Raw genomic sequence first — 27,552 nt, forward strand, 5'->3', positions numbered from 1 at the left:
AGCACTACTCACGTATGGATCAAAGATCCCACACCAGAAGCTTGTTTAAAGGCTGCCAATTCCTCAGCCCACTACAGGGCTGTGTAATCAAAATCTGCATAGGTGGGGCCCAGGAATCAGCATTTTTACAAGCACCCTAGGTGGTCCCTCTGTACCCTGAGGCTTGAGAGCCTCTGCAGTACACAGTCAATAAACATATGCTGAATACTGAATGAACATTTCCAAAGAAAGGGAAACTTACCCCTCTCCTCAGCAAAGGTCTTAGATTCACAAAGACAACACCAGGGAGAAAAGGAATAAAGGCACGGAAGAAAATACAGTGCACATAACCCAGTAGCTCTTATGTGTCTGCTGCAAAAGAACCCCTCTGCTCTCTTAGGAAAAAAACAAAGCAAGGCTCAGTTCCTCTGAGGTTAGTGCAATCACTACATGACTTGTTCAACTCACTGTCACTTTCAACTTATTCATTAAGGCTGGTTCTTCCCTTACCTCCAAGTGACAACTCAAGGAAGTCCTGTAACGTCCCTGGCTACTGCTAGGTAATATAAACACTAGTTTGCTTTAATAAGTAGAATGCAGAGACCCAGGTAATAGTCAAAACTCCAACTTGGGGCCGGTTACAATGGCTCACACCTGTAATCCCAGCACTTTGGAGGGCTGAGGCAGGAGGATGGCTTGAGCCCAGGAGTTTGAGACCACCCTGGGCAACATAGTGAAACCCCGTCTCCAAAATAATTGCAAAATTAGTTGGATGTGGTGGTGCATGCCTGAGGTCCCAGGTAGTAGAGGGTCTGAGGCAGGAAATCATTTGAGCTTGGGAGTTTGAGGCTGGGATGAGCCATGATCATACCAATGCACCTCAACCTGGTGACAAAGGGAGACCCTGCCTCAAAAAAACAAAACAAAACTCCAATTCGATTTGAGGTTTCAGACTCCTTCACCTCCCACATCCTACATCTCAACCAAATTGTAAGCCTGTAACTGGGAAAGGAAATCTCTTTGTTCCCCACCTACAATTTCAGTTCCCCCTCCTCTATCTTTAGTTTCTGACCCTTTCAGAGAAAAAGAAAGCAGGGACATTCCTACTGACGAGCACTACTGTTGGCTGGCTTCACATTCATTGGACTTGGAGATATTTACAAATGACTCTTTCTGGGGGATAGTATTGTGGTTTTTTTGGAAACCTCCCAATCCTGGCCTCTCAAATACAGATCCTTTAATGTGGGTGATGCCCTACCTCTAAATTCTCCATGCTGAGATATGTTCGCCCCTGCACGGGACTCTCTCAGACACAATCTCAGGTGAGGACTCTCTCAGACACAATCTCAGGTGAGGACTCTCTCAGACACAATCTCAGGTGGGCCACACTAGGGTTTTGTCACACATGTGGCCCACATCCAGCCCCGAGGAGGTTCTCATGCAAGCCTCAAGTGCCAGCCACCAGGGCCACAGTCTCTCCTTAGCCTCCCTGTTAGAGCAGCTAACCAGCCTGTCTTTTTACCTGTGGCATTTTCCAACAGGAGGCCAACACAGGTCTGATGTGACCCCCTACTGCAGGAACACAAAGCAGCTCCATGGAAGTCCCCTTTTCTTGGCATAAAATGAAGAGGAAAGAGCCCCTACTCCTTCAGAGAATGGAACTCACGGAACACCAATAGCTCTTTCCAAAATTACTATTTAAAATCATGTTTCTGTATAACATAAACAAAGCATTAAGAGATGTCTACCTAATTCTCAGACAGCCTCTTTGCATCTTGGTTCAGCAATGCACTATAGTGTCTTATCTTAAGGCCCATAACAGATTGAGACTAGGCTAGACTATTTAAACATGACTTTAAGCCAGCTCAGAGGGTAACCTCCCATCAGATAATATGGCTTACACCTTGAACTCACTCAGAATGAACCTCCATGGGGCAGAGGGGCTTTAACTCTTCCCACCTGGGAGGTCCAGAGGCTAGATAAGAATTCTCAAGACCTGACTGAAGAGAATAAAAAACATCAAGCAGCCAGAGTTCCCTCAACCACCTGTGGCCCACCTTCCAGATTCTGAAGCTCCATCGGAAGACCTACCTCTCCCCATCAGTGGATGCCAGGAAGGGCCGTATGTCTCAGGGACAGATGCCCTTCATCTGGACCTGTAGCCTGGTCCGCTGCAGATGCTGTCAGTCATCAGGTGGGCAGGTGTCTCTGGATGAACTTCAGAGGAGTCTGAAATCTTCTGAGAAATTACGTTAAATTTATAAGTATAAAAACGTCTCTCGGTAAAGGGTACATATATTTTTTATCAGACTGTCAAAGGGGTTCATAATCCCAAAAGTGCTTTTGCAGCCCTAGAGTTTCAGCATGGTCTGAACTAGGACAGTAGTGTTCTAATGTTGGCTAACAACTATTAATATAAAAGACATACAGTAGTTGCTGCTTTTCTGAGGTGACACATGTTCCAACACCCCCAGTGGTTACCTGAAGCTACAGATAGTACTGAACCCTCTATATACTATGCTTTTTCCTATTCATACATACCTATAAAGTTTAGCTTATAAATTGGGCATAGTAAGGGATTAACAACAGCAATTTTTGGTCGAGTGCAGTGTCCCATGCCTGTAATCCCAGGACTTTGGGAGGCTGAGGTGGGAAGATTGCTTGAGGCCAGGAGTTGGAGACCAGCCTGGCCAACATAGTGAGACCCTGTATCAACCAAAAATTTAACAAATAAGCCAGGCATGGTGGCATGCACCTCTAGTCCCAGCTACTTGGGAGACTGAAGTGGGAGGATCGCTTGATCCCAGGAAGTCAAGGCTGCAGCGAGCCATGATCACACCACTGCCCTCCAGCCTAGGCCACAGAGTGAGCTCTTGTCTCAAAAATAAATAAATAACAGTTCTTCTATTACATAGTACAATTATAACATAACAATATACTGTAATAAAAGCTGTGTGAATGTGGTCTCTCACTCCCTCTCTCAAAATACTGTAATCTTTTCAGACCCCAGGTTACTGAAACCGAGGAAAGAAAAACCACAGATAAGGAAGCACTACTGTATGTACCATAACCAGGGCATCACTTCATTACACCTACTATGTGTAAATGGGAGTGGAAGAGGCTGCCCAGAAAAAAGAGCTGAACTTTGAAAGAAGGATAGGACCATGACAGAGGGAAACAGAAGGAGGGGAAACTAAGGGGTCATTTCAGAAAGCAGAACAAATCATGAGCAAAAGCCAGGTGTGAGTGTGAAATGACATACAATGGGCACCCAGAAGAATGTTGGCAGCTAAAACCTGAAAGTAGGCTTGGAGCAGAGTCGTGAAGGGTTTTGATGTGAAGGGAGAGGATGCGTACTTTTTCTGGAGATGTGGGCAGACAGTGAAAATTATTAACCAAGAAGAAATATTGACATATCTCCTTGTGCTTGAGCATTTGCATGTCTATTTTCCCGGATAGGATGTGAATGAAGTGCGGGAAGGCAGAATCACAGTTGAAGTTATGTTTATAAGTTCAATTGCCTGCACATTCCTCAGCATAACACAGGGGCTTAATACATTTTTAGAGTAAGGAGAGAAGATGCATTGAAAGGAAGGGAGGAAAATGGAGGAGGAAGAGAGAGGGAGAAAGAGAGGTAGGGGAGGAGGGAGCTGTACTTTAAGAAAAAAAAAATTATATATATATATATATAGAGAGAGAGAGAGAGAGAGAGAGAACAGAAGACTATTATGTAGGTCCAGACAATGAGAGCCTTCATGAAGTAAGTATCTTATAGTTTGGAGTTGCTATCTTGCCATAAAACTCAAATTCTCATCCTCCTCTAAATAGCTTTTCTATAAACTGTTTGAAATTAGTGTTAAATGTTCTAATTCATTGTGAGTAGAAGGGATCTGTGAGTTGCTTTACCTGCCCTGTTAGCGAATCTGTGCTCATCCATCCTATACTTTTGCCTGGTTCCCCTTAGGGACAGAGCATGCAATTGCAGATGGCCAAGAGTGGAGTGTGGTCAGCGGAAGAGAAGTGAGTAACTGACCCACGGGCCTCACATGCACCGTACGCTTCGGCCCTTCTGCCGCCCGCTCGCTCAACAGGGCAATGTGTTTGTTATGCCTGGCTGACTTTTACATCCTGCCAGCCCAGACATACTAAAAACCTGACCTTCAACTCAAACCCTCTTAATCCATATGCTCTATTATGTGTCTCTCCAGCTTGAGTGGAATTTGGGTCAGCCCTTGGTTAGGATGACATTTTTCACTCCTCTAAGATTATGATTTAATCTGTCCATCTCAGACCTACCTGCAGTACTTTTCTGTTTATCCAGATAACCTTTCAGGGCTCTCTAAGCTTGTCATTTCCTCTTTGACCACATTTCATATACATATTTCCTGCTGAATTCCTATAGCACACCTTCAAATCCTGAATTCTTAAGTGTTGTTCATTCACTTCCTTTAGTAACTTGCTAGTTCATAAAATTATTTTACAGAATTTTTAGGATATGGCTCCAGATGCATCCAGGTGGCTGCCTTGGCCTGTACAGTTATATATTTTCAAAAAAGGAACACAAGAATTTGATTTTTTAGAAAAATAAATCTATACCATTCCCCCAAATTAACTGCAGCTCCTTGCAGGCTCAGAGGTCACATGATTTAGAGGTAGTCTCCTAGAACCCTGAGCAGTGGATCTTGTGAACCTCAGAAATTCTCCAATGATCTCTCTACTTTTGTGAACTTAACCAAAACAACCACATGATACATGTTAGGTAAGAAGAATAAGCTGAAGTCATCAAGTGGCCAATCAAATTACAGCTCCCAACAATTATAATTCCTAATTATTTAGTGAACATCTGCTATATGCAGGTTGCTGAGAGAGAAGACAGGAAGATTTAAAAAAAAAAAAAAAAAAAAAAAGTCCTGCATAAAAATGGTTACTTTCCTTAGGGAGCTAATTGGTAAAAGAACCATCCAGGGACACATTAATTGTGGTGCAATGCACAACAAGATGTTCCCTCATAGAATTTCGGGAGAGGGGGCCGTTCATTCTGGCTGCCATGGATCCCAGCAAGTTCCAGTTCCCACGCAGGGTCATGTTGCCAAACCTTCTGGAAGTGTGGTTGTGTTTTGTTTTGTTTTTAAGAAAAATGGCCAATGCGTATTTTGTGGAGGCTCTCCTGATTTTTCATTCTTGTCAACCAATTCAAGCTTTTTTGAAGCCCTGATTCCATGTGTGGAAGCAGGACATTCCCATCTGCTGGCTGTGGATGGCCATGGACCATCAGCTTCTAGCTCTGGACCAGAAGTGAGGTTCTCAGAAGAGGTCAGGGTGTTTCTAGAAAAGTGGGTTGAAGTCAGAGTGCCCTCCCTCATTATCTAATATTGGGCTGAGCACTATGGTTTAATTCCTTGTGCTGAGAGATATCATATTTCCTTCTTTTAAAAAAATTAATAGGATAATCCTATCTGTGTTTTGCAAAGATAATTCTGGTGGCAGATAGGCACTTGGCAAATGGCTTGATAACATTCGTTAATTTAATGAATGAGAGAGAGAGTGAGGAAGGCAAGAGATTAGAGGACAGTTAAGAGGCCCTTGAACCACCAGGGATGGTGGCTCACACCTGTAATCCTAGCACTTTGGGAGGCTGAGGCAGGTAATCACCTGAGGTCAAGAGTTTGAGACCAGCCTGGCCAACATGGTGAAACATCTCTACTAAAAATACAAAACTTATTCAGGCCTGGTGGCGGGTGCCTCTAATCCGAGCTACTTGGGAGGCTGAGGCAGGAGAATTGCTCAAACCCAGGAGGCAGAGCTTGCAGTGAGCCAAGATAGTGCAACTGCACTCAAGCCTGGGCGACAAAAGCAAAACTCCATCTCAAAAAACAAAAAAACAAAAAAGGGCTCTTGCAATGATGCAGGCAAGACATAATGAGGTTAAAGGGAAATGAAAATGGAAAAGAAGTGACAAATATGGAAACCATCTGAGGGGCAGAGTGAGACCTTTGTGGAGGTCACTAATGTGGTTCACCAAACTTCCCTGGTTCTCCCCCTCTCTGAGAGTTGACGCTTTGCCACTTCCTGGTCTCCTTGCATTCAAGTGGTGCCACGTGACCAGTGCTGGCCAATGAGTTTCAAGAGAACGTGATGGGGACTACTTCTGGCCCAGAGCATTTAATTTCCACCCTCAAAAGCTCTCTTTCCTTCTGGTAATGTTCAAGATAGTAGGTGCTCCACCAGCTTGGCCACCTAAGTGACTACAATGAGCGAGCCCCCTGATGATTTAGGACACGTAAAGAAGTAAACTGTACTGGGATTTCGAGGTTACTTGTTACCAGAGCATAACCTAACCTATCCTGACTGATCCATTTCTGTTTGCCCCTTTTGTCCACATTGCAGTAGACAAAGTAAAAATAATATTGTTTTACTTCTCATAAGCAAGACCAACCATCCTGGCCGAAATCCATGAGACATTTGCAGAAAACATTTGTAATTATAAAGGTGATGCAACCATATTACATCCTAGCCCCATTAGTAGTCCAGCATTCTATTGTTTTTTAGGAATTTTCTCAGGATTCTATTTTCGATGACCCTTTTCTCACAGCAGAGTATAGAATTAATGTAATTATTTTGTTAAAACTGTCAGTTGCCTTCTTTTTAGCTTAGTACATATGAAAGCCTTTAAAATGAATGCATGAATTGAATGACTGATTTGCACATCAATACAAAATAACCAAATTATTCATCCAGTATCTTCATAATCCTACTAAAGAATTCTATTGTAGAGATAGAAAGAGAAAATAAGAGTGAGAATAATAATAATATTTATGATATGAGTAACTTTTACCATTTAACACGAGTAACATTTTGCTATACAATTAAAATCATTTTTATTTCAGGTTTCTTCTCAAAGAATCTGGAACAGAATTACAAATCTGGCAAAGGTATATTTTGAATCCTATATCTCAAAATATAAAGAGGTGTAGCTTAAGAGAAAGTATCACAATTTATTGTGTATCCCAAGCAAAGCTAGGATCCACGTGGTCCTAGAATCATGTCTTAGATTTCATCTGTAAAGTGAGGAAATATATGCTATCTCCTCTTCTTAAAAACTAAGCAAGAGCCAATGAATTACGATCTGGAAACCCTTTTTGGCAACCCTGAAGTTGTTGTGTAGGAATAAAATTGAATTGCCTGTTTAGGAACTTTAAAGTTCAGCCTAGATAAGAAAGATTCGTGGCGATATGAGGGCAATTAAAGAAAGAACATAGTCAGATCCTTAAAAAGAAGTCCCTTGCTGTATACTCCAGCTTCCACAGTCTTCCAAAGGAATCGGCCACCGCATCTTTGTCACTTAACTTTTTTTAATCTGAACTGACAGATCACTGGAGAATAACTGTAGGGAATAATCCCCACACTGGCACAGGGGGTGGATTAAATCAACCATGAAAATAAGCACTGGCCCATGTGTCTATAGCCTAAAAGAAATTTGAGTGAGCATAGTGCTGTGTTTAAACCAGGCACAGTAGCCACTGAATTGTCAGTAATGTTTTCTCCTACAAATCTCCATTTGAAGGGAAAGGCAAACACTGATCCTTTGATAGCCAGGGTGCATCTTGCTTTGTCTGCTTAATTTAAAGAATTATTTTATTAACGTAGGAATATAAACTGAGCATACTTCTCCCTTCCCCCCATACATGTAGCATAACTTTTAGTGAATATGGCTTATGGATTCTCTTCTACCTTAATTTTTATAAAAGTAAAAATATCCCTGGAAAACCCATGCTCAATAAATGTTAGCTATAATTTTAAACCTTTTAACCTCGAAGGTGGATTGGCCTTCTAAGAAGTCATCAAAGATGTAAATAGGTCTTTTTCACATTAATGGAGGAAAAATAATGGGATTGAATGTGATATGAGCACTTTTATGAGTTGCTTCCTATCTCACCCAAATGTATATTCTGTCCTTAAACTCGTTTGGTTTCAAAAAGACAATGAGGCATAGACAGTGAATCTCAGACTTCTCAGAAAAACAACAGCCACCACCACTTGATTATCCACGTATTGGAAAATTTGCAGAGCACAGAGAACTGATATCCAAGGAGAGTCCCATTGTGTCTGCCATGTTCTTCACCAATCCTCTGCCAAACTCTGTAAGGAAAGAATACTACCAGTTCTTCTATGAGTAAACTGTACTGGGATTTCGAGGTTGCTAGATTCTCTGAAGGATAAATTTGGTCCCATCTGCTGAGCAAACAGATTTCAAATCAAGAATCATAAACAGTTTTTGGATTCCTTTCAGGTTATCCAAACATCAGTTAAGCAAAATCAAGGAACCTGTAGAATCTATCCATCAGAATTCAATCAAAATGCCCACCTAAACCCTAGGAGTTCTAATTTTTTATTGTATTAACACCTGGAAAATACTTGCAATTTGGTGGGAAAAGGCAGAAGAGGGTTATTTAAATTTTTTGTCTTAAAGAAGATCTTATTAAAATGTTTAGTATTGATAGAACTGCATTTTCTTCTTTAACTCATGCTGTAGGCTTATTCAAGGAGCAGAATTTCCACACCAAGCTCCTCACAGCTGAAAATCCATAACAATGATGCTTTCCTAGAGCCTGGGGAGAGTTCAGCTAAGCCCCAGGTTATCCTAGTTGGTCAGAAAAGTCCCAGCTCCAGTTTCCTACCTTTGCACACTTTAAGACCCTTTTTTGTGTTTCTTTCACCTTTCCTACCAGACTATCTGAAATACTTTGCCTTCATGAAAACTGCATTTATTTATTTTTTTTAATTTATTTATTATTATTATACTTTAAGTTGTAGGGTACATGTGCATAACGTGCAGGTTTGTTACATATGTATACTTGTGCCATGTTGGTGTGCTGCACCCATCAACTCGTCATTTACATCAGGTGTAACTCCCAATGCAATCCCTCCCCCCTCCCCGCTCCCCATGATAGGCCCTGGTGTGTGATGTTCCCCTTCCTGAGTCCAAGTGATCTCATTGTTCAGTTCCCACCTATGAGTGAGAACATGCGGTGTTTGGTTTTCTGTTCTTGTGATAGTTTGCTAAGAATGATGGTTTCCAGCTGCATCCATGTCCCTACAAAGGACACAAACTCATCCTTTTTGATGGCTGCATAGTATTCCATGGTGTATATGTGCCACATTTTCTTAATCCAATCTGTCACTGATGGACATTTGGGTTGATTCCAAGTCTTTGCTATTGTGAATAGTGCTGCAATAAACATACGTGTGCATGTGTCTTTATAGCAGCATAATTTATAATCCTTTGGGTATATACCCAGTAATGGGATGGCTGGGTCATATGGTACATCTAGTTCTAGATCCTTGAGGAATCGCCATACTGTTTTCCATAATGGTTGAACTAGTTTACAATCCCACCAACAGTGTAAAAGTGTTCCTATTTCTCCACATCCTCTCCAGCACCTGTTGTTTCCTGACTTTTTAATGATCGCCATTCTAACTGGTGTGAGATGGTATCTCATTGTGGTTTTGATTTGCATTTCTCTGATGGCCAGTGATGATGAGCATTTTTTCATGTGTCTGTTGGCTGTATGAATGTCTTCTTTTGAGAAATGTCTGTTCATATCCTTTGCCCACTTTTTGATGGGGTTGTTTGTTTTTTTCTTGTAAATTTGTTTGAGTTCTTTGTAGGTTCTGGATATTAGCCCTTTGTCAGATGAGTAGATTGCAAAAATTTTCTCCCATTCTGTAGGTTGCCTGTTCACTCTGATGGTAGTGTCTTTTGCTGTGCAGAAGCTCTTTAGTTTAATGAGATCCCATTTGTCAATTTTGGCTTTTGCTGCCGTTGTTTTTGGTGTTTTAGACATGAAGTCTTTGCCCATGCCTATGTCCTGAATGGTACTACCTAGGTTTTCCTCTAGGATTTTTATGGTATTAGGTCTAACATTTAAGTCTCTAATCCATCTTGAATTAATTTTCGTATAAGGAGTAAGGAAAGGATCCAGTTTCAGCTTTCTACTTATGGCTAGCCAATTTTCCCAGCACCATTTATTAAATAGGGAATCCTTTCCCCATTTCTTGTTTCTCTCAGGTTTGTCAAAGATCAGATGGCTGTAGATGTGTGGTATTATTTCTGAGGACTCTGTTCTGTTCCATTGGTCTATATCTCTGTTTTGGTACCAGTACCATGCTGTTTTGGTTACTGTAGCCTTGTAGTATAGTTTGAAGTCAGGTAGTGTGATGCCTCCAGCTTTGTTCTTTTGACTTAGGATTGTCTTGGAGATGCGGGCTCTTTTTTGGTTCCATATGAACGTTAAAGCAGTTTTTTCCAATTCTGTGAAGAAACTCATTGGTAGCTTGATGGGGATGGCATTGAATCTATAAATTACCTTGGGCAGTATGGCCATTTTCACGATATTGATTCTTCCTATCCATGAGCATGGTATGTTCTTCCATTTGTTTGTGTCCTCTTTGATTTCACTGAGCAGTGGTTTGTAGTTCTCCTTGAAGAGGTCCTTTACATCCCTTGTAAGTTGGATTCCTAGGTATTTTATTCTCTTTGAAGCAATTGTGAATGGAAGTTCATTCCTGATTTGGCTCTCTGTTTGTCTGTTACTGGTGTATAAGAATGCTTGTGATTTTTGCACATTAATTTTGTATCCTGAGACTTTGCTGAAGTTGCTTATCAGCTTAAGGAGATTTTGGGCTGAGACAATGGGGTTTTCTAAATATACAATCATGTCATCTGCAAACAGGGACAATTTGACTTCTTCTTTTCCTAACTGAATACCCTTGATTTCTTTCTCTTGCCTAATTGCCCTAGCCAGAACTTCCAACACTATGTTGAATAGGAGTGGTGAGAGAGGGCATCCCTGTCTTGTGCCAGTTTTCAAAGGGAATTTTTCCAGTTTTTGCCCATTCAGTATGATATTGGCTGTGGGTTTGTCATAAATAGCTTTTATTATTTTGAGGTACGTTCCATCAATACCGAATTTATTGAGTATTTTTAGCATGAAGGGCTGTTGAATTTTGTCAAAAGCCTTTTCTGCATCTATTGAGATAATCATGTGGTTCTTGTCTTTGGTTCTGTTTATATGCTGGATTATGTTTATTGATTTGCGAATGTTGAACCAGCCTTGCATCCCAGGGATGAAGCCCACTTGATCATGGTGGATAAGCTTTTTGATGTGTTGCTGAATCCGGTTTGCCAGTATTTTATTGAGGATTTTTGCATCGATGTTCATCAGGGATATTGGTCTAAAATTCTCTTTTTTTGTTGTGTCTCTGCCAGGCTTTGGTATCAGGATGATGTTGGCCTCATAAAATGAGTTAGGGAGGATTCCCTCTTTTTCTATTGATTGGAATAGTTTCGGAAGGAATGGTATCAACTCCTCCTTGTACCTCTGGTAGAATTCAGCTGTGAATCCATCTGGTCCTGGACTTTTTTTGGTTGGTAGGCTCTTAATTATTGCCTCAATTTCAGAGCCTGCTATTGGTCTATTCAGGGATTCAACTTCTTCCTGGTTTAGTCTTGGAAGAGTGTAAGTGTCCAGGAAATTATCCATTTCTTCTAGATTTTCCAGTTTATTTGCGTAGAGGTGTTTATAGTATTCTCTGATGGTAGTTTGTATTTCTGTGGGGTCGGTGGTGATATCCCCTTTATCATTTTTAATTGCGTCTATTTGATTCCTCTCTCTTTTCTTCTTTATTAGTCTTGCTAGCGGTCTGTCAATTTTGTTGATCTTTTCAAAAAACCAGCTCCTGGATTCATTGATTTTTTGGAGAGTTTTTTGTGTCTCTATCTCCTTCAGTTCTGCTCTGATCTTAGTTATTTCTTGCCTTCTGCTAGCTTTCGAATGTGTTTGCTCTTGCTTCTCTAGTTCTTTTAATTGTGATGTTAGAGTGTCAATTTTAGATCTTTCCTGCTTTCTCTTGTGGGCATTTAGTGCTATAAATTTCCCTCTACACACTGCTTTAAATGTGTCCCAGAGATTCTGGTATGTTGTATCTTTGTTCTCATTGGTTTCAAAGAACATCTTTATTTCTGCCTTCATTTCGTTATGTACCCAGTAGTCATTCAGGAGCAGGTTGTTCAGTTTCCATGTAATTGAGCGGTTTTGATTGAGTTTCTTAGTCCTGAGTTCTAGTTTGATTGCACTGTGGTCTGAGAGACAGTTTGTTATAATTTCTGTTCTTGTACATTTGCTGAGGAGTGCTTTACTTCCAATTACGTGGTCGATTTTGGAGTAAGTACGATGTGGTGCTGAGAAGAATGTATATTCTGTTGATTTGGGGTGGAGAGTTCTATAGATGTCTATTAGGTCTGCTTGCTGCAGAGATGAGTTCAATTCCTGGATATCCTTGTTAACTTTCTGTCTCGTTGATCTGTCTAATGTTGACAGTGGAGTGTTGAAGTCTCCCATTATTATTGTATGGGAGTCTAAGTCTCTTTGTAAGTCTCTAAGGACTTGCTTTATGAATCTGGGTGCTCCTGTATTGGGTGCATATATATTTAGGATAGTTAGCTCTTCCTGTTGAATTGATCCCTTTACCATTATGTAATGGCCTTCTTTGTCTCTTTTGATCTTTGATGGTTTAAAGTCTGTTTTATCAGAGACTAGTATTGCAACCCCCGCTTTTTTTTGTTCTCCATTTGCTTGGTAAATCTTCCTCCATCCCTTTATTTTGAGCCTATGTATGTCTCTGCGTGTGAGATGGGTCTCCTGAATACAGCAGACTGATGGGTCTTGACTCTTTATCCAGTTTGCCAGTCTGTGTCTTTTAATTGGAGCATTTTGTCCATTTACATTTAAGGTTAAGATTGTTATGTGTGAACTTGATCCTGCCATTATGATATTAACTGGTTATTTTGCTCGTTAGTTGATGCAGTTTCTTCCTAGCCTCGATGGTCTTTACATTTTGGCATGTTTTTGCAATGGCTGGTACCTGTTGTTCCTTTCCATGTTTAGTGCTTCCTTCAGGGTCTCTTGTAAGGCAGGCCTAGTGGTGACAAAATCTCTAAGCATTTGCTTATCTGTAAAGGATTTTATTTCTCCTTCACTTATGAAACTTAGTTTGTCTGGATATGAAATTCTGGGTTGAAAATTCTTTTCTTTAAGAAGGTTGAATATTGGCCCCCACTCTCTTCTGGCTTGGAGAGTTTCTGCCGAGAGATCTGCTGTTAGTCTGATGGGCTTCCCTTCGTGGGTAACCCGACCTTTCTCTCTGGCTGCCCTTAAGATTTTTTCCTTCATTTCAACTTTGGTGAATCTGGCAATTATGTGTCTTGGAGTTGCTCTTCTCGAGGAGTATCTTTGTGGCGTTCTCTGTATTTCCTGGATTTGAATGTTGGCCTGCCCTACTAGGTTGGGAAAGTTCTCCTGGATGATATCCTGAAGAGTGTTTTCCAACTTGGTTCCATTTTCCCCCTCACTTTCAGGCACCCCAATCAGACGTAGATTTGGTCTTTTTACATAATCCCATACTTCTTGCAGGCTTTGTTCATTTCTTTTTCTTCTTTTTTCTTTTGGTTTCTCTTCTCGCTTCATTTCATTCATTTGATCCTCAATCGCAGATACTCTTTCTTCCAGTTGATCGAGTCGGTTACTGAAGCTTGTGCATTTGTCACGTATTTCTCGTGTCATGGTTTTCATCTCTTTCATTTCGTTTATGACCTTCTCTGCATTAATTACTCTAGCCATCAATTCTTCCACTTTTTTTTCAAGATTTTTAGTTTCTTTGCACTGGGTACGTAATTCCTCCTTTAGCTCTGAGAAATTTGATGGACTGAAGCCTTCTTCTCTCATCTCGTCAAAGTCATTCTCTGTCCAGCTTTGATCCTTTGCTGGCGATGAGCTGCGCTCCTTTGCCGGGGGAGATGCGCTCTTATTTTTTGAATTTCCAGCTTTTCTGCCCTGCTTTTTCCCCATCTTTGTGGTTTTATCTGCCTCTGGTCTTTGATGATGGTGATGTACTGATGGGGTTTTGGTGTAGGTGTCCTTCCTGTTTGATAGTTTTCCTTCTAACAGTCAGGACCCTCAGCTGTAGGTCTGTTGGAGATTGCTTGAGGTCCACTCCAGACCCTGTTTGCCTGGGTATCAGCAGCAGAGGCTGCAGAAGATAGAATATTTCTGAACAGCGAGTGTACCTGTCTGATTCTTGCTTTGGAAGCTTCCTCTCAGGGGTGTACTCCACCCTGTGAGGTGTGGGGTGTCAGACTGCCCCTAGTGGGGGATGTCTCCCAGTTAGGCTACTCAGGGGTCAGGGACCCACTTGAGCAGGGAGTCTGTCCCTTCTCAGATCTCAACCTCCGTGTTGGGAGATCCACTGCTCTCTTCAAAGCTGTCAGACAGAGTCGTTTGCGTCTGCAGAGGTTTCGGCTGCGTTTGTTATTGCCCTGTCCCCAGAGGTGGAGTCTACAGAGACAGGCAGGTTTCCTTGAGCTGCTGTGAGCTCCACCCAGTTCGAGCTTCCGAGCAGCTTTCTTTACCTACTTAAGCCTCAGCAATGGCGGGCACCCCTCCCCCAGCCTCGCTGCTGCCTTGCCGGTAGATCACAGACTGCTGTGCTAGCAATGAGGGAGGCTCCGTGGGTGTGGGACCCTCCCAGCCAGGTGTGGGATATGATCTCCTGGTGTGCCTGTTTGCTTAAAGTGCAGTATTGGGGTGGGAGTTACCCGATTTTCCAGGTGTTGTGTGTCTCAGTTCCCCTGGCTAGGAAAAGGGATTCCCTTCCCCCTTGCGCTTCCCAGGTGAGGCAATGCCTCGCCCTGCTTCAGCTCTGGCTGGTCAGGCTGCAGCAGCTGACCAGCACCGATCGTCCGGCACTCCCCAGTGAGATGAACCCAGTACCTCAGTTGAAAATGCAGAAATCACCGGTCTTCTGTGTCACTCGCGCTGGGAGTTGGAGACTGGAGCTGTTCCTATTCGGCCATCTTGCTCCGCCCCCTGAAAAAACTGCATTTATTAAGAAATTCAGGCCGGGCGCAGTGGCTCACACCTATAATCCCAGCACTTTAGGAGGCCGAGGTGGGCATATCACAAGGTCAGGAGATCGAGACCATCCTGGCTAACATGGTGAAACCCTGTCTCTATTAAAAATACAAAAAATTAGCCTGACATGGTGGCGGGCGCCTGTAGTTCCAGCTACTCGGGAGGCCGAGGCAGGAGAATGGTGTGAACCCGGGAGGCAGAGCTTGCAGTGAGCCGAGATCATGCCACTGCACTCCAGCTTGGGCGACACAGGGAGACTCCATCTCAAAAAACAAAAAACAAAAAACAAAAAACAGAAATTCATATGCATATACCTACTTAACACATACTTACATTTTAACACATGTATATTTTTTATCTATCAAGGATGATTATTACCTTCAAAGTTTCTCTTTAGTGTGAATTTGCCAGTTTCATCACACTGGATAAGCTTGACATATGAATTAACACATGCAGTCTTATTAGGAGTAAACAAGAATTTCATTAGGCAAGCTAGGTATGTTGGTACATGCCTGTAGTCCCAGCTACTCTGAGAGGATCGCTTGAGGCCAGGAGATCAAGGCCAGGCAGGGCAACAGAGTGAGACCCCCCCTACTATAAAAAAGAAAAAGAATTGTATTAAGTTTATTTTATATTGAAAATAGTTCATCATGTCCTCCAGACATCCTGATATAAAATATATAAATCATATATATATATAATTATATGTGTGTGTATATATATATAGACATATGTATAAAATTTCTTCATTTATAAAATGCTCATGTCTGACAACAAAGACAGTGACCTTCAGGTTATTTCTAAGTGGGCCCTCCCAATAATATTAGTTCCATATATGTATGCATTAGTTTGTGTCAAAAAAAAAAAAAGATGGCGTTCCAAGGTCAAATGAGTTTGGTTGGTATTGGATAGAAAATGTTAATCACGTTTCTTTAATGCTGAAATTCTACCTATTAATATTCTAATGCTCACTGGATTTCCAAAAATAGGATGAAACATCCAGTATCTCCAAAATAATTTTTTTGGCCATTGGACGCTTTTTTTTCATGGAGCATATGTGGGAACTAGCATCCTGTGGAATAGTCCTAGGGAATATTTCTTCATCTATCAGGAACAAATGTCCATTGTTGACTTTTCAAAAGAAGGTTCACGCCACAGTTGGTATCATCAGTGGAGCCAAAGATGAATTTGGTCCCGTATAGAGTCTAGATCTCAGCCTAGGGCAACAAACTCAATTTAATTAGTGTCCTAGGCTGGATCAGAATATCACAATGCTGACTCAAACTGAAGAAGATAGATTATAAAACCAGAATGCCCGTTTTAATTTACAAAGAGAAATATAATTGTCAAGGGGCACTAATATTATTGCCCTTTGGTCAACACCTTCTCTGCTTATAAAGGACGATTCCATGAAAATCCTTATCTTGTCAGAAGGTTACAAGATGAGTATAAATACAGGACTTGACACGTCAATTTGTTCAGAGATATAATGGCCACATGTGTCTACACAGTGGGATATGCCTGCCAGTTGGACTAGATAGGGCATGGCCTCTGACCATCACTCCAACCTCAGAATTGGCTTCTCTGATGCCATCTTTCTGTACTTCAGTAATGACTAACCTTCATCTGATAGACATTTAGTTTCTGTCAATATGTTAAAACCTTCACCAATTCAAGGATATTTAGATATACTAGACAGAAACAATGTCTAGTCCATGCAGAAGAGATGAAATAACCAGTGTCCCAATATTATTTTATCCCATGTGTATAATTGCTCATATCACTGTGAGACTATAAGCAGCAAATAAATGGGAAGCCATCTGTGTCTTTAACATGGCTTGGTGTAATATATATATTATATATAACATTGTAAATATGTATAAAATATAATTATATGGTATATAATATTGTAAATATATATAATATATATATACTTTGATTCTTAGAAGTTATTTGATTCTTAGGCACGGAAGTCGCTTCCCCCTTACGGAAAGTCAAAATGTTTTGGAGTTTATGCCCAGTCCCCAGCTGGAATCAGTGACTGACTGGTGTTGGGAGGAGTCAAGGGAATAGATGGACCCTGTGAAGCAGGATAAACCCCAAGGTATCATTTATGCTTCAGAGCTCCCTGGAATCAGGATGAGGCTGGGACTTGCCCTGAAATCCTGCCTTTGCTTGGCTTCTTGCCCTCTCATCCTGGTGTCCTCGCTCCTCTCCTGGTTTTTCCTGGGAGCCCTTTAAATCATTTGTGCTCAAATCCTTAGATCAGGGTCTGCATCTGAGAGAGTCTGATTTAGGAGTCTTACTTTATAAGGTTGTTGAAAAAACCAATGAAGAGATTAATGTCAAATGCTTAAAACAGTGCCTAAAAAACAGGAATTTGCTGTTCTCATATAAAATGTAGCGATAGTTTTGAAACTAATTTTTGTCTAAATTTTTTGTCAGTGTAATACATGCATGTGGTTAAAAATCAATTCAATCCGGAAGGCTTCTGAAAACATGCTAAGTTCTCAGCCATCCTCCTCTCCACCCTCAGGATTACTCCCCGGGGGAATCACATTTAACCATTTCTGGTTTTAGGCTTTCTGAGTTTACCTCCATATTTCCAAAGACTTCCAATTTATCTCTGTCTTTTATTAACTTGTTGTATCATCTGTTCATTTCCTGCTATGGAGTATGAGGGTTTAGTTCACTTACATCTCTCACTGTCTTTATCTCCCTGCTCTGAAGAGAAGCATAGCATTATTTTTAGTTAACTGTATAATTTTAAGTAGCATATTTAAGTCTCTATTTGTTCTGTCATCTACAGAGCCATCTCTTTACTCTCCATGTAGTGCCCCGTCCTCCTTTTCCCTCCTCCCTCCCACCAAGTTTTCCCTTCCACATAGTCAAAGATGATAGCTTTTGTGTTCTTGTGAAATCTTTCATGCTTTATTATTGTTAAAAATTGCAAGTCAGTAAACACTCTTGACTTTAATATAGCTACCTTATTATTTCCTGCAGAGCCAAAAAAATATGCAGTGATCAGGTGTTCCTCTCAGTGTGGATTTTAGTGCTACTCAAAGAAAACATCCAAGTGCATCATCCTTTCATACTCCACCAAGTGCTCAAAATCACACCACATTTTACTTTCAATTAAGGTATTTATTTTAGTTGACATTGAAATTGTACACATTTATAGGTTACCATTTGATATTTCCATGCATATCTATGTTGTATTCATTATTTCGTGTATTTATCGTTTTCTCTTCTAGCTACTTTGTAATGTACAATACCTTACTGTTACCCATAGTCACCCTACTGTGCAACAGAACACCAGAACTTACTCCTCCTATCTAATTTTAAGTCTGTACCCATTGACCAAGCTTTGCCTCTCCTCCCCTGACCCTTCCCCACTCTCTGGTAACCACTGTTCTACTCTCTGCTTCTATGGCTTTTCTTTTTTAGATGCCACGTATGAGTGAGATCATGTCGTATTTGTCTCTTTGTGTCTGGTTTATTTCACTTAGCATAATGTCCTCCAGGTTCTTTTATGTTGCCACCAATGACAGAATTTCATTCATTTTATGGCTAAACAGTATTCCATGGTGTATATGTACCACATTTTCTTTATCCATTCACAGTTGCTGGACACTTAGGTTGATTCCATATCTTGGCTATTGTGAATAGTGCTGCAGTAAACATAGGGGTACAGATGTCTCTTTGATTATATTGATTTCATTGTCGTTGTATATATACCTCATAGCGGGATTGCTAGATCATATAGTAGTTCCATTTTAGACTTTTTGAGGAACCTCTATACTGTTCTCCACAAAGGCTGTCTTAGTTTGTAATCCCACCAATAGTATATAAGTGTTCCCTCTTCACATCCTCACCAACGCTTGTTTTCTTTTAGATAATAACCATTGTGACGGAGTGAGGTGGTATCTCACTCTGGTTTTGTTTTGTTGTTGTTGTTGTTGTTGTTGTTTTGAAACGGAGTCTCGCTCTGTCACTCAGGCTGCGGTGCAGTGGCATGATCTCGGCTCACTGCAACCTCCACCTCCTGGGTCCAAGCGATTCTCCTGCCTCAGCCTCCTGAGTAGCTGGGACTACAGGCACATGCCACCACGCCCAGCTAATTTTTGTATATTTTTTAGTAGAGACGGGGTTTCACCATGTTGGCCAGGCTAGTCTCGAACTCCTGACCTGAAGTGATCTGGCTGCCTCGGCCTCCCAGAGTGCTGGGATTGCAGGCATGAGCCACCACGCCCGGCCTCACTCTGGTTTTGAATTGCATTTATTTTTGGATTTTAAAAGATCTTTATCTTTGGTGTCCTGCAGTTTCATGGGGAAATTGTCTAGGTGTGGATTGTTTTTCTTTCATCTTGGTTGGCATTCAGTAGACATCTGGAAGGACTGGGAAACGCAATGGAGAGCTCAGTGTTTTGGGGTGAGATTGTAGGCTGACTGGCTTTTTTAGGGTGAGAGGAGAAGCACTTTACTTTGGGGTGCCCACATCCACATTAGAATGGTTTCTCAATTTATTTCTCTTACTTTTTTGAGATTTTAGGCCTAGGTGGGGTTATTCTGCAGGTGGAAATAGTGGGGAAGTCAGCTGTTCCCTAAAGAGACCTCAGCAAGCATCCCCTGGGACTCATGGGGCACTTGCCACCTCTTTTGAGTCCTTAGCCCCCGCCCCCAACAGTTTGCTGAGCAGGTGCAGCTCTCCTGGGGTAGTCCTGCATAGCTTCTTCATTCTGCTTTACAGGGAGCACTCATCCTTCGCTTCTTATCTTTCCTATTTAATGAGGCATCTAAAAGCTAATGTTATGTCTCAGACTTAACATGTCCTAAAACATTCCAGTAAGAGTGTGCCCTAAAATGTCAACAAAGGCAGTAGTGGTTGGTGAATTGCCCTAATTTCCAAAACAAAAGGCACTAAAGAACATTGGGTTATTTCCAGATGTCTATTTCTTTTCTTTCTAGCAATGATCAAATTGAAACAACGATCTTGTTTTAATTTTTTTTGTTCCAATGGCAGAAAAATTTGTTTAAAAGAAATAGTCTCAGACCGGGCGTGGTGGCTCACACATATAATCCCAGCACTTTGGGAGGCTGAGGCGGGCAGATCATGAGGTCAGGAGATTGAGACCATCCTGGCTAACATAGTGAAACCCCATCTCTACTAAAATGACAAAAAAATCCTTGCATGGTGGCACGCGCCTGTATTCCCAGCTACTCGGGAGGCTGAGGCAGGAGAATCGCTTGAACTCGGGAGGCGGAAGTTGCAGTGAGCCAAGATTGTGCCACTGCACTCCAGCCTGGGTGACAGAGTGAGACTTTGTCTCAAAATAAAAATAAAAATAAGAATAGTCTCAGTGTTGGGGAGCCGCGTTTGCAAGCTGGTCTGGTTGAAAGTCAAGGGAAAAGTCGCACTCTCCGAATTTGCTGCAGCTCCCTGTAGGACTGCTAGGAGCCCCAAGGGTAATGGCTCGCAATCCCCTAAGGTAGGTCTTTAGAATGCAGATTTTGCCCTACTCTCTGGAATCTAATTTCCTAACAAGCTCCCCTGGTGATTCTGGTCCACAATTTGAGATAGGCTGCTAGAGTTGGCAGAAACAATCAACCTAAGAAAGAAGCTTGGGTGGCTCAGACAATACGAGGAAATGTGTAGGGATGTTTTCATTGGAAGAATTTATTTCTTTATTTTCCCCTGACATCTCAAGAGACACTTAGATCTCCACCTTAAATGCAAAAGAAGCAAAAAGGCAGATTAAGGACATGTGTAGCAATACTTCTAGAGCTGATAACACTGACTATATGTGAGATGGTCACACATCATAATCTCTGGGGCAGAATTGACTTTGCTTGTTTCGGGCGTTGTTGCCAAGAATAAAGGCAGAGTTCTGGGTACACATGAGCATAAAAATAGAAATTAGACACTCAGGACTCCAAAACGGGGAGGATTGGAGGCAGGTGACAGTTGAAAAATTACCTCTGGGGTACAATGTTCAATATTTGAGGAATGGGTACATTAGAAGCCAAATTACCACTATTGTACACAATTGACTTAACAAACATGCAAATGTACTTCCTGAATCTAAAATTTGAAAGATTAACAAAAAAGAGAATAAAGGCAGACCTCCTAACAAGTTTTCACCTTCTACACTTTTTCAAAATCCCCAGTCCCCAGCCATCTACCTTTTCCCATCAACTTTGCAAAACTTCCATCTGCAGGTGCAGGCTAGGGATGCCCTAACTGAGGACGCCAGAAAGGGTTTCTGATTTGCAATCTTGGTTCGGCTCCCTGAGGTATTCTTACCTAATGGGCACATGTGGATGTTCCATTTACTAACTCAGATTCCTCCTTTTGGGTTGTTCAAGATTCCTGTTTTTTCTTCTTCTAGAGACCTTAGTGGAAAGCAAACACACACAATAAATACAGAGTTAGGGAGGCAAAGGCTACATCAGGGAACACAGGTTTTTCCATGGGCCCATTGATTCTTTACAACTGGGGCTGATCTGGGAGTTGCTTCCCCCAGTTAGGGACAAATCCAGCTGGAGAACTCTTAGATGCCACCCTGGGGATACTCTAGAGACAACATGTCACAGAGTTCTGTGGACCAAGTAAGCTGATGCCTACTTATTTTCCTTAAACTGGCACCAAGCCTGAGCACAGTGCTGCTGCCGCCCTATGTCTTAAGCATGGAGGAAGCATTTTCTTACCATCAAGGTAAACTAGTGGTGTGAATAACATGTACCATGGCCCTTCTCCACCTCCTTTCCATTCATACCTCTCACCTCCCTTCCTGCAACCACCATACTTCCCCCAGCCATGTTTCTGTGTTCCTTATAATAACTCGTGCCTCATACTCAAATTAGCATCTTTATCTTGAAAACACACATTGACATTTCTCATCAGCAGGCTTAAAACAAATGATTTGCCTGCAGTAGGACTGAGGTACAACTGTACACTTTCCCAGGAGCTGAACGAGCAGACCCTTCAATTTAGGCTCAATAATGAGATACCTGAGCCACCTCTTCTCACAAGCACAGCCTTGGAGGGCATCTTTCTGAACATGAGCAGTCATCTTTGATCAAACCCTTAGGAGAAAATAGGTTGCCTCATCATCACAAACAATCCTGTCATGTAAGAGGTTTTGGGAAGTGCCGAGGGTATTCACTGGCTGTGTAAACTTAGGAGGATCACTTAACCTTTCTGAGACTGAGTTCTATATGTATAACATGGCAATAACACCATCTATCCATATAGTTGTCTTGAAAAGCTAATTCGTCATATTAAATGAAGGTATCTTCAAACTATGAAGCACTGTCTTACTTTTAACCCAAGTTTCTTTGGCTGTTCTCTGTCTGCGCAGTGTCCAGCTTCCAAGTCTTCCCCAGCATTTCTCAAAGCCACTGGGGTGGGGTCTTGTGTGCACTTAAAAATGAGTCCACAGTTCCCAACGCCCTGCCCTGCCAAACCTGTGTCTCTCCCTGTGCTGGCATCCTGGCCAAGTCTCTCCTGTGGCTCCACCAGGACCGCCCTTGCTGGTGGCTGCCCTGACCCCTCAGGACCATAAAACCATGAAGAGCAGAGGAGAATTATGCTCTTGCCCTGTGGCTTCCCAAGGCAATGTAACTTGGTCCCCAGTGTGTGAATATAAACAGCTCTTTTCTTGTAGTAAGAAACACATCACATACAACTTGCCACTTTATTTACCACTTTATTAAATCTTCTATTTTAACTATTAACTAAGTGTACGACTCAGTGACATTAAGTATATTTTCAATGCTGTCCAACCATTTCCACTCTCTAGTTTCAGAACTATTTCTTTACCTTAAAAGGAAACTCACACTCATTGGCAGCTCCTCCCCATCCCTTCCACCTTCAGAGCCTGGCATCCACTCCTCTGCCTTCTGTCTCTATGGATTCACTTATTCTGGACATTTCATATAAATGGAATGTGGCCAAGGCTGTCTGGCTTCTTTCGCTTAGTGTCATATTTTCAAGGTTACTCTTTTTGTTTTTCCTTGGTGTTTTCTTTCCTTAGGACCAGGTTGGCACTGCGGGGACTGGGATGAGGATGGGTTTGGATAAGCATTACCACAAGGCTTCTTTCCAGGATTCCTGGTCACTTTCAGTGATAAGCCCTGCTTCTTCCTTTCTCGTTAGCATGGGTTTTCTGCCCTCTGTAAACATAGCCGGGTGAGGCTACTCCAGCTCCCAGAAATACCCAGAGGTGCATGAACAGCAGTGAGTAATGGCTGTGCTCCTTCCTAATAGGCTCTCACACCCAATCCACCAGTTTGCCAGTCATGCCCACATTTGCCTGAGCCTGAGAAGTCCAAGTAAATGCTGAAGTGGAGATACCGACTAGAGTGATTATAATAGTATGATCTTATATTTGGCATAAAGTAGGTTAGGATGTTGCTAGAAATCCTACTTCCTTTAGCATTTGAGCACCATTTGGCTTTCTGTACATTGCCAAGTATAGGACACTTTTGTATTTTTCCAGAATCTTCCACGGACTTGCTTTTCAACTGCTTTTGACTTTCCTTGTGTAAATCCCATCCAACATAATTCTGATACTTCTGATGATGTGGCTCCATTTATGTGTAGGGGTTCACTGAGGAAACTTTTAACAAAGATTCAATATGAGAAATTGTTTACAATTTACAGCTAATATATAGAAACTGAACAAGTTGAGAAATGCAGGATTCTTGGCTACTCCTATGTCTTATTAAATTATTTATCTGGGAAGTTTCAAGACACCGGCTTTGCCGTAACTCTCTCTTCTCTCTAGGAAATTTGGTTTGATGACGTTTTGTTTTGTATTTCTTTTTCAAAATTTTAAATTTTTAAATTTTCATAATGTATTTCCGTGCATCCCTTTGCCTTTCATAGCTGCTGTTTCTGTAAATTTTACATTTAACATTGGTCTATGTCATGTATAGTAACAAGACAGAGAGGAAACCATCATAAAAGGGCATAAATACCAGGGAAGAAAGTAAAGTCTTTAACCTTCCCTGCTTACGGTCAGAATTTTACCCCAACAAGCATCATTTTATCTGCAAACATTCTTTGTAGTTCAAATATTAATACATCCTTGAACCTTCCTAACTTTATTCATCTTATTTTCTCATTCTTCGATGTCCATATTTCACTATGCTTAATGCAATGAGCCATTTCAAGGCACCATGCTTTCACATTTTTTAACTCTCATTTTCTTGTTAGTGTGTAGGTGGCTTTGGTGTTTTTTAGACCCAAGTTACATTCGTATATACCCCTCCTGCTTTCCTTTGCATCTGGTACATACCTGAACATATTTTATTCTGTTATTTTTTGCTTGCAGATGTCAAATTAGTTTATGTAACTCAAAGACTTAGGTTTATGCCTTTCCAGTCAAGCTGCTGTTATGGAAAACAAATATCCAAGCAATATGAACTTACGGACATGGAGGAAGGGAGACATATTTGGGCCCAGGGCTCATTAGTAGGTTAGGGTCTGCTGCACCTACCCGTCTGCCAATATCTATCTGCCAATATTCCCAGACTTTCCTGTTTCTAAATGCTGATTTAGATAAATGCTTTTCTAACCAAAATGAAACAGTATGGTATTTAAGTCAACCATGGAAATAAGCATTGACATATGTGCCCCCACCTGAAAGACATCAGGTTAGGCTTGATTTGAATCAGGCAGGAGGCCAGAGGCAATCAGGTCCCTGAAGTCTGGAACTCCACCAGAAGGAGAGATCAGGCTCCACTGCCCCAGGATCCTCCAGACTGCAGAAGATCTGGAGGTGTCAGAATTGAGTGGGGCTCCCAGATCTTTGATAAAATGTGATTTTGTACAACAGAAGAAAGGGGGAAATGGCAAAAGCAGGCCTTTCTCTAAAAGGTCTAATAAACGGGATGATGCTGGGGTACTTTCCAGGCCTCCCCCATGCCACCTCTATCTCTAAGATCACATCACAAGCCCCAGAGCACCCTAGCTCTACACGCAAGGCAGGCCACACACTGGACTGCTTGCACAGACCTAGAGTAGTTTAATGGCCCAGTGAGGACTTGCTATCCCAACTGGACCAAGTTGGAAGCCCTACATTGTATGTGAGATCACAGAATTGGTATTTGATATCCCTGGGAATGGTCGCATCGTCATTTCATCAATACAGCTACACATTCGTTTAAGGCCTGTGGGTTTGACATTGATCCTTATATATTTATTTGTTCATGGACTTGTTAGAAAGCTTTTAGATTGAGATTTAGGCAAAAAAGACAGTGAACTTGGTTTTTAGCCATAAATTTCTCTAGAGCATTCTTAGGTCAAACTAACTAGCTTCCTGCTACAGAAATTGTTCAGTGCTGCATGAGCATGTGAGAACAAATTTTGCATGCTCTGTGCTAAGACACCTTCTCCCACTACTCTACCTTTCTCATAACAAGATCCTAAAAGATGATTTCATTCCCTCAGTCCTTAGGTGCTGTCCTGTCCTTAGGTGCTGATGTCTAATCCCCACACTATTTGGTTCACAGTCGCCTGCTATCATCCTTCCAGTTTAGGGATTCTCTCTCTTTAATAAGTAGGCAAAAGAAATCAGACTCATGCTTTTGACCCTGCAAAATGGAGAAGCATGTACTACTTTTGAATTAAAAAAAAAAAAAAGTTAGAAATTTGACACTAAGACGTCTAAGCAACTGGGTGGAGGTCTGAAGTAGCAAGTGAAAATGATACCATTAATGATATTGATCATGGATGAAACAATTTGGTTTTTTGTTCTTAACTCCAGTCAAACATTTACCAAAACAACTAAACTGATTGGACGTCAAAAATCTAAATGAAATCTTGAAAGCATGAGTGTACTTCCCATGCAGTATGGAAAGGAAGAGAGAAAGAAAGTAATTAAAAAACAATCTCCATTCCTACCTTTGGCTTGCATTGCTCACCACCTTTTAAAGTAATGCCTGATGTGTTATATGCTGGTCCTCTCAAAATACTAAACTTTCCCCAGAAGTGACCTTAGTTCTCCCAGTGCCTCACAACCCTCTTAAATACCAAAGAGCTTCAGGGGGCGGAGGACAACAATTTTCTAAAGGAAACCCTTCTCCACTTGCACTAGACAGGCTGTCAAGACCCAGCAAGACACTTTGTCATGTTATCTCACTCCACATTTGCTTTCTCTCCTTGTAGCTACCTCATCCCTGAACTCCCAGCTCCAGCAGCTCCAGCTCCAGCTCCAGCAGCAGCAGCAGCAGCAGCCTCCCCCGTCAACCAACCAGCACCCGCAGCCAGCCCCGCAGGCGCCCTCGCAGTCCCAGCAGCAGCCGTCACAGCCCACCCCACCCCAGCAGCCACCACCCGCCTCTCAGCAGCCGCCAGCTCCTACATCTCAGCTGCAACAGGCACCTCAGCCCCAGCAGCACCAACCCCACTCCCACCCCCAGAACCAGAACCAACCATCTCCAACCCAGCAGAGTTCCAGCCCCCCGCAGAAACCCAGTCAGTCTCCAGGACATGGCCTGCCTTCACCGCTCACGCCACCCAATCCTCTACAGGTATGCTCCCCGTGCTTCCCATCCGCCCCCAGGAGCACCAAGGACCTTTCCATGGGGTGGTACCATCCCCAAAGGCAGAGGGCCGCACAACTTAGCATCCAGTTCTGCAGCGTCTAATTCAAATTGATCTCTTAGACATAGGGAAGAAGAAGCAACTAGAAGGCAACTGGGGATGCATGTAAACGAAACAAATAGAAGCCCATTTCTGTTGCCCTCCAAAGGATAAATGTTATCTGTTTCCTTCTGTGAGAGGCCAGCACTATAAGTGCACTTGGAGCCTGTAATAATTCCATTTTATGATACTTTTTGAAGGCAGCAAAGATAGCATCCAATTAAAATTATTACTAGCACAGTTTTGTAGCCCCGTGGAGAAATGCATCTACTGTCCATGAGGCATGGTGGTTATTTCTCTATATTATGAATACAACAGTGTCTCACCTTAAGTACTTTGTGCTCTTTTGTTTCTATTTTTCTAAAGACTCTCTGGGGTTAGGAGGGCAAAGAAATTTAGCCCCAGTCTTATGTCCCAGATTCCAACCATTACTCCACAGACTAACAAGTACTCTAAATTCATGCCAAGAGCCTCAACCAATATGCATCTTTATAAAGGAATAAAACTTCTATAGGCTTACTTTATTACTGTGAGGCTGAGGGCATCATAAATAGATATTTCAGGCTAATCATAAGAGCTCATCTATAACCTACCTATTAAGAAGGAATGGTAGGTGCATTCGTAAATTTTATATATATATATATATATATATATATATATATATATGACTTTAAACTTCAGAAAACCATTTTTAACTTAGGTGTCTTTAAAATAAATTAGTTTCAAAACATAATGACTGTGATGTCATCATATCAGATCCAGAAATTAATAACTCAGCCAAGCCATCCATTCTTTGACTTGCACAATGACATTTTTCCCTGTGAGATTTCAGATGACTTCGTGTATTTGTAGTACTGTGACAAAGTCCAACAGAGTGAGCAGCCTGTGGACCTGTTTCAAATGCCATCTCATCCCCCTGCCATAGTGGTGGGCATGAACCTCAGTCAGTCCGGC

At 41.8% G+C, this 27,552-nt stretch overlaps 2 protein-coding genes and 1 non-coding gene across 3 annotated transcripts in view; 2 read left to right on the plus strand and 1 right to left on the minus strand.

Annotated features, from left to right (window-relative positions):
- Nucleotides 1-26,603, plus strand: part of LOC126950881 (POU domain, class 6, transcription factor 2-like) — a 260,698-nt gene extending 234,095 nt beyond the window's left edge. The window contains exon 4 of the mRNA XM_050784831.1: nt 26,122-26,603. Within this exon, the coding sequence (XP_050640788.1) occupies nt 26,122-26,603 (482 nt within the window). The remainder of the gene's footprint in view (nt 1-26,121) is intronic.
- Nucleotides 1-27,552, plus strand: part of YAE1 (YAE1 maturation factor of ABCE1) — a 967,894-nt gene that overhangs the window by 698,700 nt on the left and 241,642 nt on the right. The gene's annotated exons all lie outside the window — the stretch shown is intronic.
- On the minus strand, nt 16,651-16,764 carry LOC126951836 (small nucleolar RNA SNORA20). The gene has a single exon (XR_007724683.1). It is a non-coding gene; the product is annotated as a small nucleolar RNA SNORA20 (small nucleolar RNA).

Source organism: Macaca thibetana, chromosome 3 (genome assembly GCF_024542745.1).
Source record: "Macaca thibetana thibetana isolate TM-01 chromosome 3, ASM2454274v1, whole genome shotgun sequence".
In the NCBI taxonomy this organism is placed as follows: Eukaryota; Metazoa; Chordata; class Mammalia; order Primates; family Cercopithecidae; genus Macaca; species Macaca thibetana.